The following is a 17,703-nucleotide window of genomic DNA, read 5'->3' as shown; positions in this document are numbered from 1 at the left end:
CAAATGAGTATTGGTAAATATAAAATCTTTTAAACTATTTGATGATCAAGAAACTCCAACATTCATAGAAAAATAATTTATTTGAGTATACTTATCTACATGTAAATTTCAATGCATGATATAATTAATAAGGAAATCTTCAACACCTCTCTCAAGCACTTGTATATTGTTTTCTCACTCACTCTACATTTATACAAATACATTAGACAAATGTCATACCAGACAATACAAAATTGGACGGAATTTATTTTCATGTGCTGTGTACATTGTATGTGATGAGCATATGATCAGTATCACAAAAGTGTGATTCTTGGCTGTCTTGCTTCATTAATATGTAAAAATGGAATGACCCTCCGTTTGTGTCAGTCATTGATACATGTAATCTCAAGTGCCCACAAATCCTAGACTCTCAAACTCAACATAATTTCAACTTTATCCATTTTGAATGTAAAATGTGTACTAGGCATTGCTATGTATTATCAACTCCTCAGAACCAACTCCTTTTACAGTCAGTCATTATCCATATTTTCAGTCATACTGACATACATGTACCAACGTCTCTTTATAAAACCTGTCTATCCAATCCAGTACTTTTATAGTTATAAACTAATTTCACAGAATCTAGCTGAGTTCACTATCATAAAATGTACCACCAGGGTCTGAGGAAAACGAGGAAGCCAACGAGAATGACGATGACGAGGAGAACTTGTACAAGCACCTGTTCCTTGTCCACCCCCTCATAACTAGAGGACAGGGGGTAGATAAACGCCTCCCAGCACACGTCCTGGGAACAGGTGTCATAGTACTTACTGTCCTTGTACCTGTAATAGAAATAAATGTGGTACCAGGTGGGGAAAAAATCTTGTTTCATGTGAAGCAAATATTAAAGGTGGGCAATACATACATGTACATGGAAATAAATAAGTTTCAAAAGCAGTGTATTCATTAAACTATAGAAAACAATATTTTTTTTCATTTCTTTTTCTTCACCAAAAAGCTTTGTAAATTTTTAACCTTGAGTAAAAAAAATTGCAGATATATATAAGAAACAGAGTAAAAACAATATTATTGATCGTTACAGATGTTCCTTATTGATCAACAAATACTGGTAGATATCTGTGGTATATAATTGTCTTATTTTCACCTAAAGTCTCTTATAAAAAAAATTATTCCCCTCACCTTGGCAGTCTCTCTGGTGTGTTGCCTGGTACCAGGATAAATCTTACGGAGCTGGTTACTTCAAATGTTTCGGCATATCCGGGAGTATTGCAGGCATTCATGTCACCAATGGCACACCGTAAATGCCACTCTGACTTCACATAGCTGAAATCATAAAAATATATAAATAATATGTATTCTAAATGAACCAAACTTCAGTGATAATACATGTACAATTCATCTTGGAAAATTATTATGATTTAAAAATAAAAAGTAAATGAATCCTTATTTTAAATACTAAAGCAAAGTTCAAAATTGTTGATTTCACTAGGTTTTTGTTGTGATGAACATAAATAAATATTGAAAAGGATACAAAAATAACTATAAATGCTTCATATAATTTATTGAAACTCTGTACCTTATGCGAGCACCAATGACTTCATGGATTGGAGTGGCATTGAGTTTTCCTGTGATGGCATACATGACATCTAAGTGAATCCCACTGATAATGTCTACACACAGTCCCTGTGCCTCGTACGATAGTTTGCTGTTATTAGTGGCATCATCAACACTGTTCAGGTATCCAGTACACACAGCTGATATATCCTCTCTGTAAGAAAGGGGCACTTGCCAATTTTACTTTTCAGGGAAATCATTTATTTCTTTACAATTTATTTTTATCAATCCGAGAAAAGAAGTATACCTCAGTAAGTCATAGCTCTGCTGCTTTTCCTATATGTCCATTCATGCAAAAAGAAAGTACAGAAAGGCAATACCAACCTTGCAACATCTATCCAGTAGGCTAAATTCAAATAATTGTTGTTACCAAGGCGACCAATCTTGTCAGCTTTCATCAAATTATTCAGTCTATTGATCAAAGTTTTCCTAAAAAAAAAAAAATAACAGAATACTTGTTAAAGACCTTGAAAGAAATTATTCAAGTTATGTGGAATTTTATTTGTAAACTGATTTTAAATGCATTTACATGTATATATATTATTATGAATGAAAGAAACACTAGTTTGTGACATATAGAAAAGTACATAAATTACCTGATATTAGAACAATTCCTGAGGTCTTGAAGAGATAGTTTTACAAGACAGCTGGTAAAAACATCTTGTCCAAATTCAATCAACTTTCTGCCAGCATTAAAACACAAACTATCCGCACCTTAAAAAAAAGAAAAACAAGTATTTAAACAAAACTGTCTCACAAAGGTTGTTATTGAAGGGAACAAGCTTGTCACATGACTTGATTGGGCTCATACATACATATATATACATTTCTTCAATTTTTGTACAAATAGTGTATAGAGGGTTATTTTTCCCCATGTTATTTTCACACTAGAAACATTAGTTTGCCCTGTTTGAAAAATGAATGAAAATGGGGATGAAATTTCTCTGTATACAGTAATTTCTCTTGCCAGAAGATAAATGCACATGTGGCAGGGTGCCTACTCTTTATCCTTACCTGTGTCCCACACCGCTATCTGCTGAGACTGGTTGGTGTTGATGTACAGGAATGTATTCTCTGTCACATTGTTGATCTGGACACCACTGTTCAGAGTTTTACCTAAATTATAGCCTGCAACAGATAAAGTAATAATATTTCTCTGCATAGAAACAGGATTACTGTGCCAAGAGTGTTTCTAGATTGGTAAATGAAAGATTAATAAAGCCTACTTAATACAGAAAAGATTAATGCAGTTATAGGCTTAAAAAAAAAGATGCCCATAAACTTGAAATCAATTATGCTCCAGAAGTGGTAGATACAAAGGCCTGTTTAGCAGTTGTACATGTATGCTCTAGAAGTGGTAGAAACATACACTGACCTGTTTAGCAGGTGTATGTACAAGAAGTAGTATAAGCATGAACACGAGAAGTGGTGGTAGATACACTAACCTGTTGAGCGGTCGTATGCTGTGTTGACTTCCCTGTAGTTATCAGAGGCTATGGTTCCATTTGATTCATACTGATAGTTGAAATTAGCTTCATACTTCTGGGTTATCTCTACAGGGGCTGTAGTTGTTGACAATGGAACATTTCCCAGAATAACGGTCGCATCCAGTTTGACTATCCTAGTGCCTTTCCACTGAAAATCATACTTTACATCTAAGACAACATTCTCACAAACATTGTTTCTGACAAAGGGCACAGGTGGGCGAGTGTACCCATTGTCAAATGAACATCGGGATCCTCTAGTGGGCTCTGTCACATCTACTGGGACATTTTCTACACAAATATAATTTCCACACACATCCAAGCATTCTTGATCAGTAGGCAATGTGAAGTTGAAGAACGTTGATGTTGTGACGTCTCCTATGGATGAAGTATCTTTTACATAACCTGAGAAGTCTGAGGTACAGAAGTAATTAACATTTGTTTCTGTTACAACAGAGTCTGATGGACTGCCCTGGACAGAAAAAGCATTGGGACAGGACGGGTCTCTAGTGGTGGAGGACTGAATGTAAAATAAGGCACTGAATACACTGGCACTGTTACACATGTCTCGGGTCACAGTAAAGGTACAGTCTGACTGTTGGTCCACTAGGTAGCGGACAGGAGCCGTGGTCAGGCACTGACCAGCCAGGATCCTCCGTGGGAGGACGACGGTCCCTATCCTCGCGGCAGCCCCACCCCCTACTGCCGACTCTTTGATGGACTTTACAGACACCCCTGTTTTGTAGGCACTTATTTGAGTTGTGGTCAGGTCTGGACGACTGAAATTATCAATGAAAGTACTCTAGTCTACATGCATGTACCTGTATTCATTTTGAAATTATAAAACCTGCTGAAAAGATTGAATGCTACTTTTACATGCTTTGAAGCATTTGAAAAGCAGTTTTAAAATGGTATATATTAAATAAATAACAAATAATAAATTGCCTTGCAATCATTCTTCCTCAGATGGTTTCAATAAAGTTAGTTAAAGAAACATGAAAAAACGATAGCACACTATGGCCACTCAGTCTCAACATTTTAGTAGAAGTCTAATGCTTTTTAATTCTACCTGTATGAGTAGAAACTCTCTGATGCCACCTTTAGATTCAAAGCTTCAGTATTTCTCAGGGTGTTTGAAGCAGCATAGAAAAATCCAATAAGGGCATTGTATTCCCTCTCCACACACATGAGAGGGAACCAGTCCTCCTTTAAGGGGTGTGAGGATTGACAGTAATACTCAGGGTAGGGGGCAGACTGCCCACCAGGCAGGCCACTGATACAGGCCCTAAAGGAATCCCTGTCTGAAGTGGTACAGTCCTATGTCAGATCAAAAAGATAAAATTAAGAGAGCACTGAAGAATTTCATTTCTTTTCACAAGTATGTCAAGCATTATAATCCTCCGTGAAAGTTTCAGATGCATGTTCTCAACATACAGCTTACTCCACTTATACTGAACTCGCTTATTTTGAAATTCCGCTTATTTTGAAATAGAAATCAATCCCCAGTTTTGCCTCTCATTTTCTTTGCATTAAAATAACGGTTATATTGAAATCGGATATATTGAAATTTCGCTTATATTGAAGCCACTGATCGGTCCCCACAGGTTGTAATGAGTTGTTTTCATAACGGTTATACTGAAGTACTCCCTGGCGGCTGTTGTTACGGTTGGTGACAGTAATTATGCCTGATTGACCAGTTGATAAACAAAGGTGTGAAAAATGAAATTTTCACCTTATGTGTTTTTATACTGCATGCTCTTACGAAATAAAATTCTTCACTGTTAAATTTTTTGCGTCCACATATATAATACGGATATATCGAGACTAAACAGCTAAACGTAATATAGTAACCCCCACAGATCTAGGAAAAAAACATAACTTTGAAATTAAATACGTTCTGTTAATGGCTATTGATATGCCTAAATTCGAAATAACTAAGGAATTAACCTGATTACACTTACGATGAAATACAAGCAGAGTTCAGCAGTACTCAACTGTTTAAGTCCGGTGAATTTTCTTCAAAACGTAAATAAATGCGATCGGGGAATAATAATGAGGTTGAAGATTGTCTTTTCAATGTAACAGAAATAAAAAAAAAATATTTAAACTTTCAAGGACTCATACTCTATGTAAACTGTTTATAGATAAACGATGACAAAATTAATTTGTTCGGGTTTGTTCTTCTTTATTTTAGATCGGGATATTGAACTTGTAAAAATGGTGGCTTCACAATTTCGCTTATATTGAATTACGGATATACTGAAATAATTTGCATGGTCCCCTGAATTTCAATATATCCAGAGTAGGCTGTATATTTTAAATTTAAAAGGTTGATAAAAAGAGCATATATCTTTATTTTAACCTTGAACAATTTGACCTTACACTATCACAACAGCAATCCATGTCACATGCATTCTGGGTAATATCACATGGGCAAGGTGAAATGTTGACAAACGCAGGATTCTTGTATGGTGTTTCTGAGTCCACACTCACTTGAGCTTTAATAAAAATGGTTAAAATTTTATGTTTATCCCATAATCTTTTTTAATGTTATCTACAATATAAAGTAAATCTGCAATTCAAGGGAAAAGATCCTGCAAAAATACCTGCAGCATTTGTCCAATCTATTGTCCTGTTCTTATTGAGTTCAGCCACCACCATTGTGGCGACCTGAAGTTGCCGGTTTGGTAGATTTGTGGTGCAGCAGCTGACTACCACATACTCCCGCACAAAAGATGTGGTAGCCAAGTTCCTCGCCACTTTAATTTGCAGGTAATTATTTGTCTAAAAAACATGAAATATATGCTTCTGATCCAATGAAGTTTTTACACTGCAAATGGTTTAAAATACACGTACATCTGCCACTCTTTGGTTTTTGAGTAACCTTTAGTATTAAAGAGCTACTGTTTCATATACAATACATGTACCAAAATGAATCTAATTTATCTCTGTTTTGACAAAGATCAACATGTTTTAGACAACAGTCTGTATCCTTAGAATGTCCACATATGCATGACAACTCTACACATATGTTGAACAATTTTTGCAATCCATTTCTATATCACGGTACTCACATTCTCTATAGCAGGAGCATTCAGTAGAAACCCCCACTCTGGTATTGATGGTACTAATGTTGTGGATGGAATTGGAGCAGGTGTTGTAGCATTAGGATCAGCTGTAATGTAAATGTAAAGGAGTGAATCCTATGAATTGTAAAAAAGGGATTTTTTATCTTTTTCTTCTCTTTTACCTTGAGAATATACTATACATGTACATGTAGATAAATACACTGTAACACATATTATGGTCAGATATTAATCTTAAAATCAGACCTTATGTGCTCAAATAATGAATAAGACTATGTACGTAACGATAATCTGAAAATTTTGCATCATGAACAATAACAATATAAACCTCTGAAAGTTACTTAATTTTTCTTTTTCTTTAATAAACACATTTTCAGAATTATTAAAAAATAAAACAAAACCTTGTGCCCTCAACTATTAATGAAAGAAATATGAAGGTGCTAACACTCACCAAATGACTGAAAATAAGTTTGTTGGGAGATAAAGACTGCATTACCCATCACTCAATTGTTCTCTTTTGTAATATTTTATGTGAATTATGTTAGGACTAATTTAATATGGTCAATTGAAGCACTGCAAACTTTCTATAGCATTTAAAAATGCTGTTTAATATCACCATAATATAAGAATATTTTGATAAAATTCAAGATAAAAAAGAAGAGGGAAATATAGGGTATGGAGGGAACTGGGATTTTATGGATTGTGATAAAATATGGATTTTAATTGATTTTAAGCAAGGTGAGGCTATTCACAACACTCAAAAAATCACCACTAGCTTAGAGCTGTGCTTGAGTTACTTACCAATTATTTCATATGCAGGAAAATGCATTTGGTTAAAAAGAAACAAAGTTAAACTGCATGAGTAGAATTTAAATTTTTTTTTTTAATATATTATGAAACATGAAAAAAATCTATTCACAAAAAGAGAAAAAAAGACATTCATTGTACATAAAGTCTTGGTTCCAGAAAGAAGTACATGTAATCATAAATCCTTTAACATAGCAATTGCTGCAAATGATATGCAAAATGTTTTAATCACACATGTCAGTCATAAAAAATTCTATATCAATACATATTACATTTAGCAGCACTTATTAATTAGTGTGAATTACTTGATTTAATTACAACAATGTATGGAGGTTCAACATGCACTTCACATCAATAAAATGTCAATCAAATTTTAATGCATTAGAAAAATACAAAATGTTCATTAAATGCCTATATAGGTGGTACCCACCTGATACAGATGATCCTGTGGTGGTGGCAGCAGTTGTGGTAGTGGCAGTCGGTGAAGCACCACATGGCGGGTTGTTAATGGCACCCTGAGCGGCTGCACTAGAGCTGTACAGGTTGGCCTGGCAGGTTACAGGGATAGTAGCGGTTGGAGGGTTTGTGACCAGCAATAACAGCTACAACAGACAGTAAGATATTTTATAAATAAATATCTCCCCCAATGCTTCATTTAAACAATCAGTTATGTGAACATGGTGGATTCATCATATTTTAGTAAAACATTTTTGCATATTCATCAAGAAGGTCTGAACATGAATTAACTTACTTAAGCTGTTTTAGTAATTCTGATATATATCATTATGAATCTGTATTTGGTAGGGATGTCAAAATTGTCAATAATTGATATTCCTGGCAGGTTAAATACATCTTGCATTAAAAAAAAATATGTTTTCACTCTCCTGTCAAAAAGTATAAATTCTATGCCATTATTTTGGAATAAAAACTCATGTGAAGTTCGGTAAATGCACTGCAATTATATTTTAAAACTATTATTGAATGGTATGTATACATCAAATTTGTAATGATTGTTTTTAGAAAATTCAAAAGATTCTTTAGTATGTTCCAGATTAATTGATCGTCTTACTAAATTCTACACTGATAACTCCTACAAATTTATACCAAACAGAACAATTATCTAACGGTGAAATATTAAAAGTAGTTACTTTTTGCTAATTAATTTCATGATAATGATTTTTAATGATATTTACATAAACAAGAGCTCCGTGTGTTTACTTTACAACTGTGTCCTTACAACAATACAAGTGATTGTAAGTACTGGAAACAATTATACTACTAATTAAGTGAACCAATAAATAATTAAATAAATTACTCAGATAGATACACTCTTCAAAACTTAAAAGGTAATCCAAGACGAATGTTTTTTTTTTAAATTTTGTACAAACTTTATTTAATTTCTAATAAAACTTGCCAGGTTTTTCTCTCATTTTAAAGCTTGTATACTTAAAAACGAATATTCGAATCATAAATTCATATTCGATATATATCATTATTCGAATATTCGAATATTCGTTGACATCCCTAGTATTTGGCCAAATGCAACCCTTTTTTTAGTGAATCCTAGAAAACTAATATAAAGAATGTTCAAGAATCAAAAATTTTTAAAGACGATTCCTATTTCTACTCCAACCCAATTTACTGATTATGACATAACATGTCCATAATATTTGCTTAATAGAATATACCCTAGGCTTTTATATTCAGCACCTACCCCAAATTTTGTGGCTGTTGTCGTGAAGGGAGGAGGATAGAATGCTAGATTAGGTTCATTCATCTGGAACACAACTGAAGGTCCTGTAAGCAAAAATGGAAATATTTTTTTAAAATGAAATTTCTTCCTTGAGTGACGCTGACAATAAAAAATTGTTATAGTTTACAACCTTGTAAAGATTTTTTTTTGTTTCCTATGATTTCCTTTTATATTTCAGATATATGACACCCTGTATTATTTTTAACTGACACACATGATAAAGTGTTTTAATTTTAGGTCACATGGGGACCAGTCCTTCGGATGAGACCGTATAAATCGAGGTCCAATGTCACAGTGGGAGCTGGGATGAAAAAGATCCCTCCTTGCTCAATGGCCCTCAGTGCCGAGTATAGGACAAAATTTGCAGCTCTCCACCGGCAAGTGGTGGCATCTCCATATGAGTGAAAAATTCTCGAGATGGATGTTAAACAATATAAAGTCAATCAATCAATCAATTTTAGGTTACATGTGACTGTCAATATAAAATTTGGGTCCAGTATTATTATTATAAGGTTACACATGATTACCTGTGTAACTTTTGGCTACAAATGATTACCTGTATTGTGTAGGTTACACATAATTACCTGTATTGTGTAGGTTACACATGATTACACTGTACCTGTATTGTGTAGGTTACACATGATTTATACCTGTATTGTGTTGGTTACACATGATTACCTATATTGTGTAGGTTACACATGATTTATACCTGTATTGTGTTGGTTACACATAATTACATGTATTGTGTAAGTTACACATGATTTATACCTGTATTGTGTAGGTTACACATGATTACCTGTATTGTGTGGGTTACACATGATTTATACCTGTATCATGTTGGTTACACATGATTACCTGTATTGTGTAGGTTACACATGATTACCTGTACTGTATCCTGTTGCAGAACATAGGACTTGTACAGGGGTTCCTACTGTTGTAAGTGTGAAGTCCATCTAGAAAGTAAATACAGTAGATCACACGAGAGAAATTTTTCATAAGCAATTTTGTTATTTTTTTAGCAACTTTTGTTAAAAAAGTCTAACCTGACAAATATTTTTATCATCTTTGCAGACAAATGCTTAAAAATTAAAATGTCAAAGAACTTTATTCGGTAATAACCATTATTATATGATTGAATAATTTCCATCTCTCTGATTGGCTGAGATCCGACTATGTTAGAAAAATATTACGTTGTATTGACCTGCACGTGACGTTCCAGGTCAATACAAGGATTTATTTCCTCTACATTGATCTAAAAATAGATTGGGAAATTCCAAATTGATACAAATTGTTTTAGAAAGCTATTTAAACGACTATGATTTTTATTTTCAAGTGAACAAAACATAAGCGAATATATATATCTTAGGTGAGGGTGGTAAGAGGGGATGCAGGGACTGCCCCTCCAACACTTGTACTGAACAACAATTTGTTTTTTACTTTTTGGCAGTCAGTTTTCCCTGATAATACTTCTTCCTTTCAAAATCTATCCTATAAAAAAGACTGACATTATATATTTCTTTCATGGCATCTAAAATTGATTTTAAAAAAACATTTCAAATTGATACGACAGGTAAGGTTTATTCACATTTTAATTCCGCTTCTCTCTTGTATTTGGCTAGGACTTAATTAAATGCAAACAAGTAATGAGCTGTATTATTTTATCAGTGAATCATATAATAAAACAATTATTGCTGTTTTTTCTGTCAATACAATGATTTAGCCATCTTCGAAGTACAATATTCACCTCGCCCTTCGGGCTCGGTGAATATTGTACTCCTCAGATGGCTAAATCATTGTATTGACCTCAAAAACCAGCAATAATTGTATAATATTTGCCCCCCAAATCAAACTCTGACGGAGAAATATTCAATTATGTTTTTAAACAGGGGGATATATGCCGACTTCAAAGCACTGAATATTTTCATATTAAGCAATGACGTGTTTGAAATGATGTCACAAAAATGATGTAAATTTAAAATTTCAATGATTTAGACAGAAAAATGTATTTATCACGTCAATATTTTGAGTAAAAGTCACCGAGCGCAGACCTGATCAGGCTCAGTATTTGATATTATGTGTAGAATGATAATATCAATGAAATATGTAAATACTGTTCCTGAGCAAACTTGCGCACTATAAATTTTACAGCTGAAATTGTTGAAATTTTGTTCATTTTGTCCAAAAAATGATATAAAATTGGACTAGTTTGTGACGTCAAAAAAACAAAAATTGTCAATAAACTACTTTGAAACTATAATATGTTCTGTTAATTTATATTTCTCATACAATTTATAGAATTCAGCACATTTCAAGAATTTCAAGAATTTTTCAAAATTTGACTTTTGTGGGGGCAAAGATATGCAATATACCGCATATAGTTCTTTAATTCAAATGTAACATTCCAATATGAATTTCAAACATAGGTAATCAAAGATTACGAAGCTCACCTCGACGAATGTTATCAGTGTAAGTAAAGCAAATCGCACATCATATTTTCTTAATAGTTGGTATTTACCCCAACAACAACATTCTTGCAAGTTCTGTTTAACCATTTAACCATCTCTAGATGCATCATGCATGCAAGTTTGGTTCAGGTAGGGCTTATAGTTACTTGAGAATGGACTTGCTCCTAAAACTTCAACCTGGGAGGACGACGCTGGGGGTATAGCAAAAGCTAGTGTTGTCACGATGATCGATTTATAATCGATGATCGGTCGGAAAGGCTGTCGATTTTAGACAATCGATTGGAGATTATAACAATCGATTAATCGGTAGATTTCAGCACATATCTTTTTTTTTAGTTTTCTCACTTTTATTTCAAGAACAGGCTCTTGTTATCAAAATATATATCTTCCAAATGTTGTCCTTTACTATTTTAAAATACATGTACTTGAAATCTGTTTAAAATAAATCATAAGATTTGATATTTGTATTTCTAAACTGAAGAAACTAAACTACTTGTATAAATGAAATAAATTAGTTTTCAGTATTTAGGGGAATTCACCTGTCATTTCATACGGAATCACAAGGATTTGCAATATTAAATGTCTTATGACAGTTTAAAAAATTAATTCCATATATATTTTAGATGATCATGTAAATTAAAACCTGATCTGTAAATGCTTATTTTCCCCAGGCCAAGTAATTCCTAATCATGCAAAAATCTGTATTACAGAAATTGTTAATTAAACTGCATACATACTGGTGTCTCATAATATTGCGGTACTTAATAGACTCTTAGTAGAGTCTTATCTTAATATTTAAAGAAAAAAATGTGCATAGGTTACCGATTCGATTATTGGCCGATGATCAGTTGGTTAGTAGGGCTGGGTATTGAAAGAATTTTTTCGATACGATACATATTGCAATACAGAGGTGCGATATGCGATACATATTGCCGATACAGACAAATGAGAATACACTATTTTTTGCATGTTGTTTTAAAGAGGTGATAGTATTTTTTTATTAAAGCATAAATTTACAATAATAAAACATTTTAAATTCTTGTTGTTTTTTTTTTTTCATTCTCTTTGAATGCACAAGTCAAGTGTATGACAGATTAATGTTATTTGCCCATATTTTTCTTCAGAAAAATTAAGGCATCGATCCACTTAGTCAGGTTTCAGACAAGTCCTTGTGCATGTAAATATGTTGCCACTGGTGCTAAATACTCGTTCTGAAGCCACAGACGACATCACAACATTGACCTGTTTGACTGTGTTGATACTTCACTTGATGTCGTATTCGTGGAACTAATGGCAGATAAAATATTTTACCAAATTGCTTTGAGTTAAAATAAACTATGACTTAAAAATTCTGATTGATATCTTATTATCGGTTTACATTCCATGATTTTTTTTTCGACGCGCCATTTAACCTATCGGAATTGCCTCCAAGTTTCACAGTAGCAAACAGGTCAATGTTGCGATGCCGTCTGAGATGGTTAATAATATATAAGCTCGTTGTTCCACCAGAACTTGCGACTTCTTGTTGACAAATATGATTACATTTTGCCTTTTTGCTGCTAACTTTTACGTAGCGACCCTACACTTTTGACATGTTTACATGCGTTTAAACGATTTTAGATAAGTCGTTCGTATTATTCGTCACTTTGATGTTTTTCTTTCTCTTAATTAAACGTTGAAATAATCGAGCAATACGAAGCATCTCTGTATCGGTTATCGTATTGCTAAAAAATATCGATATATACCCAGTGATTGGGATAAGCACGCGCCCTGCGCCATAGTCGCATTAAATTTTAAAATGTCACATTAAAATTAAAAACGCTGTGCCATTGTGGCGCATAGAAAATCATGCACTACATACTTTTAAACTTTGAGCTTTCCCCCAAGCGCTTGTCTGTCCCACAACAATCGCTGTCAATTTACGCTTGAAAAAACAGTATTTAATGTCGTTTATTTAAAGCGTTCTTATGGCTTTCTTTTCTTCAGTATCTAATCAAACAGTTACGTGTTTTCTGATTGGTTAACGCGCACGAAATAAACTGGTGTCAGGAGTGCAGCATGCTGCCTAAGAAAGTAGTACAGTGGAGCCTCATTTATCCGGACGCTTTCGTTCCCAAGCAAATTGTCCGGATAAGTGAAGCGTCCGGATATCTGAATTCTATTGATTTCTCTTCCAGGTATACTGTATTTGTATTGTAACTCTTATACACTGTATATAAAGAAAGATAAATGCTATCATATTGAAATAATAATTTATTATTTTATGGACTATATCTTTAGTATACATCAGCACTACTTTTAAACAATTACAAACTGCCTTAAATCTTGCAATGTAGAACGTGGAAGATCTACTTTGCGTTGGCAGATTTTTTTCTTTAAGCTGGCGGAAATGCCGACTCGCGCTCTCTTTGCCGGCGGTGTAGACATGGTTGTAGCTGGAGAGCAGAATGACAAACATTTGATATAACGCTGCTGATATGGGCAGATTCTTAATTACCCAGCTTATTTTTACTTTCTACTTTCTATAAATTGATGAACATAGCCAAGCGAATTCTCTTATTTGCAGCTTTGATTACACCCAATCGAGCTGTCAGTATCGAGTATAATTTTAATTTGAACACTCATCCACGCTAACTCTGACATATTAGAAATTCACATAGTAATCATCCCAAGCGAAACCATTGATTGTCTAAAATTATTCAAATTTGATTTAATGTTTTAAGTTTTTTTTCGATGATAACTGCCACCAATCTACAGATGAAAATTACAATACCGGTTTGTTTGTGCACATGTGTAGACAACGAGATTATGATACTATGTCGTCCCGTCTATAAATAGAAAAATATTTAAAACCAGCTCTGTACTAAAATCGTAAATATCTCGCAGATAACAAATAACTGAATAGAAAAATTGTTTTCTGTTACCAACACAGTTAATTGTTTATTTTCACTTGTGTACCGATCTCTCGTATATTATGACCATATCCACTAATTAGCATGCTTAATCTGTGGATTAATCATCGTAAGTCATTCATATAACAGGTCACAGGTGATCGTCTTGTAAAAACAATCAATCCGGCCAGTGTTTTGATAACAATTATCACTCAGTTCAGGCGTGAATGTTGACAAGAATGGAAGTACAAACTAAAATTTACCGTCCGGATAAATGAACCAAATTATAACGTAAAAGTACATTTCGAATGGAGATGACGGTCCGTTCCCGAAGACGTCCGATATCTGGCGATATCTGTCCACTGTACCTCGTACCGATAAAAGGCAGACTTTTCTTGATTATAACAATCCTAACAAACAGAATTCAAGTAAATCGGTAAAAAATGACTCGGAGGAAGTATAACATCCTGACAGAACGAATGGAGATGACGGTAAGACAGATGATGTAGTCTCGGAGGAAAAACCAAAACGAAAATTTAACATGTGGAGGGAAGCGGTATAGATCTAAACCAGGCTTTAAATCATCTTAAAGATGTCAAACATAGGACACAAAAAATAAAGAATTGAAATTAAATTGCAGTGTTTATTTATTTTCTGACACTTGTGAATTTAAATATACTAATTTTGTGTCCTTTAAGGTCGTCATTCAATGATTTGTCCATTTCAATTTAAGTAAAGTCAACTGAAATTCTAACAACAACTAGGGGAAAGTGTATATTATATTCATTGCAAGTTTTTAACTAGGAAATGTCCCATTAAAAAGTCTGTTTGGCGCATTGAATTTTGAAATGTTACATTGGCACTGATTTGGAGTGTGCCATTGTCACATTTACTCCCTAGCTTATCCCAATCACTGTATACCGATTACCGATATATTGATCCAGCCCTATTGGTTAGGGTCAACCAATACTACCGATTAATCGATTCTGATTTTCAACCGATTTGACAACACTAGCAAAAGCTCATCTGGACTTCGTCGATGTGAGCTAAAAATCTCTATTAAAACACTCATTCTACTTTTTTATATTCAAACAAATTTGGTAAAAGTTTACCTGTAACCTAGTTGTACCAACTTGTGCCACATTATTTGGAATGTTTAGAACCATGGTGCCATTCTCTGAAGTGAAAAGTATATTAATTTTGCAATCCATATTTTGAAACTTAAATGAAATGGAATTTCCATAATTATTAAATTAATATCTCTTCCATACAGAAACGTAGACATACTGATCCCAATATGTTCATATTCTCTACAGACAACATAAAAACTGAAACAATTGAACTTTGCAAGAAATTTAAAGTATCTATAAGAGTGTGTATACTGTAATGCAATAAGAAATACCTCTGGTACAGCTTACTGTTACTGCAGTGGTCACTTGGTCACTGAAATTAACAGTTGTAAATTTCAAGAGTGAAAAATAATGTTTTTCTTTTCTTCAAGAAATATATATTTCTACTATTTAAGGTTCATAATCTGTTTGCTCATGCTGAATATAAAATACTTTGTTTAAAAAAAATAAGGATTTTCGAAATAGACATGAATTTATAATTAAAGCGCAAAAGATTTCAGCATACTCTGACAAAACAAAATATTACAGAAAAGTAATTCCACTAATTCGTAACTCACCTGAATTCCACTGTAAAACTTTGTTGGGCAGTATTTGTATTCAGGACCTTTATAGTATCCTCTGCACAGATACTTATTGTAGGGGGACTTATTACAGTAAGAGAACTGAAATATTTAAAATTGCATACGTTTATTTTTCTCATTCATAATTTTCAGCTGTATTAACAAAATTTTTGAAGATTTCAGTATTATGGGAGATATTTGAATTATGTCTTTTCAAAGGGAATGTGCATTTGAAAATCGAAACCAAAATCTGCTATAAAAGAATCTGGTAAATATACAGAGATAGTCAAATTCTGCTGAGCAGTGTGTTTTATAAAATAACATTTGAAAATTTACGATTCTCTACTCCTTGAGCCTGCTCTTGTAAACTGGTTCACTCCAGCTGTGACAGATTCTCCAAAGCACTGAAATGCGGCAACCCTGCCAGTCTGTAAATTACTGAAAAAAGCATAAGACCAGAAAATTATTTTTACCAATTCTAATTAAACACATTTTACCGATGGCTATAATTAGAATTTAAGTTCATTTAGCATTTTTACGAGAAAAAAATTACACACCATTAAAGTATTCTCAAATCTTCCTGGCAATTCTTGTAAAATTCAATCAGCAAAATATTCTAACTTTGTCAGCAAATCATTAATAATATCTGATGGTTAATTTTACTTAATCTGATTTTTCTCTCTTTACTGAAAAATATCTTTCATTAAAAGTAAATTTTTAAATACACACTTCATTTGAACGGTTCCACTGCGAGTTGTATCTGACAACCGTCTGGTTGAGAATGTTGCACTGCTGAAGCCTCTAGTAGTGACCAGCATCTCACAAGTAACATCAACCTGTTAAAATTAAAAGACAAATTAAAATGAAGATTTTTTAAAAAAGAAGACAAATCATTTAAGAAATGAATTTAATTTTTGAAGATTCATGAAGTTATTCATGAACTACAATGCTTTGTGTTGGCATATTTAATGAAGTGTGTTAGCTTTTCATATATCGCCCGTTATATGTAAACTAAATCAATTAACACAGAGGATAAGATTAATATAACTTACATTGCCATTGATACTTTCACTGACTGTATTATTCACAGCATCAATATAAACAGGAACATCTATGGTCACTCCACCAGCTATGCTGTTAGTTACAGTAAAAGTTGGAAGTGATGAGTTATTTGGAACTCCAATATACACTATCCCGGTTCCTGAAAATATTTAGTAAGATTTAATGTTTAATGTCATTTACAGCACATGTATCATGCATGGAATCCTTTAATGGTACAGAAATCTGTATTCATTTACCAAACTAAGTTTCGCTGAAAAGATAGAGCAAATCATAGGTTGTTGTGTTAATAAATAATCATATGAATCAAATAAAAAGGATTTGTTTAAATCAGGGCCTCATGAACCATGATGGGTATGATATACAACTATTTATCATGATTACACATAAATGCAGTGCTGCATAATACAGATTCCTGACATGGAATTTAGCTCATTGTGTTTTCAAGTACAAAAAATACATGCAATGGTATGGTGAAAATGCCACTCTCCAGACACATTACAATATACATAAGAGAATCTGACAACTCAATGATTAGTTTTATTACAATATAGTCTGATGCACGACAGACATAATATGGGTTTTATATTCAAATCTTGTCAGATGTTTTCAGGTATTGTCCTAAGCATGCTGCAACTTGAAAATAAAAATCATTTGCGCAAATAAAATGTGAAGAACTACCTTGACTATATGACTCTCCAAAAAGGATTGCTAACATAAACAGAATTACAGAAGACATTGCTTAAAATTAAATGCAGGTACGTCAAATCCAGTAAAAATTCACATTGCACAGTGTTTTCGGCTCATATCTTCCGCCATTGTTAAACAATCCGGTATTTCTGAGCGAATTTAGC

General features: G+C 33.3%; 1 protein-coding gene across 2 annotated transcripts; it reads right to left on the bottom strand.

Annotated features, from left to right (window-relative positions):
• Window positions 1–152: 152 nt before the first annotated feature.
• Window positions 153–17,683, bottom strand: LOC134275462 (uncharacterized). Of its 2 annotated transcripts, none has more exons than XM_062757748.1 (21): window positions 17,531–17,683; window positions 16,843–16,991; window positions 16,520–16,626; window positions 16,127–16,228; window positions 15,788–15,892; window positions 15,503–15,543; window positions 15,213–15,277; window positions 9,628–9,697; window positions 8,706–8,788; window positions 7,422–7,593; window positions 6,173–6,273; window positions 5,705–5,882; window positions 5,481–5,596; window positions 4,168–4,415; window positions 3,060–3,877; window positions 2,629–2,742; window positions 2,211–2,328; window positions 1,939–2,043; window positions 1,577–1,768; window positions 1,180–1,323; window positions 153–821 (listed from the first exon to the last, which is right to left on the bottom strand). In XM_062757748.1, the coding sequence occupies exons 1-21, from the start codon at window positions 17,586–17,588 to the stop codon at window positions 638–640; spliced, it is 3,270 nt and encodes a 1,089-aa protein (XP_062613732.1). In that variant the 5' UTR covers window positions 17,589–17,683; the 3' UTR covers window positions 153–637. The 2 variants fall into 2 exon arrangements, with proteins under 2 accessions (XP_062613732.1, XP_062613733.1); XM_062757749.1 differs by having other exon boundaries at window positions 6,173–6,225.
• Between the last annotated feature and the right edge of the window lie 20 nt (window positions 17,684–17,703).

The sequence above is a fragment of the Saccostrea cucullata genome, unplaced genomic scaffold (assembly GCF_032062105.1).
Source record: "Saccostrea cucullata isolate Sc308-1 unplaced genomic scaffold, CSIRO_AGI_Scuc_v1 ctg686, whole genome shotgun sequence".
Lineage (NCBI taxonomy): Eukaryota > Metazoa > Mollusca > Bivalvia > Ostreida > Ostreidae > Saccostrea > Saccostrea cuccullata.
Note: the sequence above shows the minus strand (reverse complement) of the source record. Positions and strands in the feature narration are given on the sequence as shown.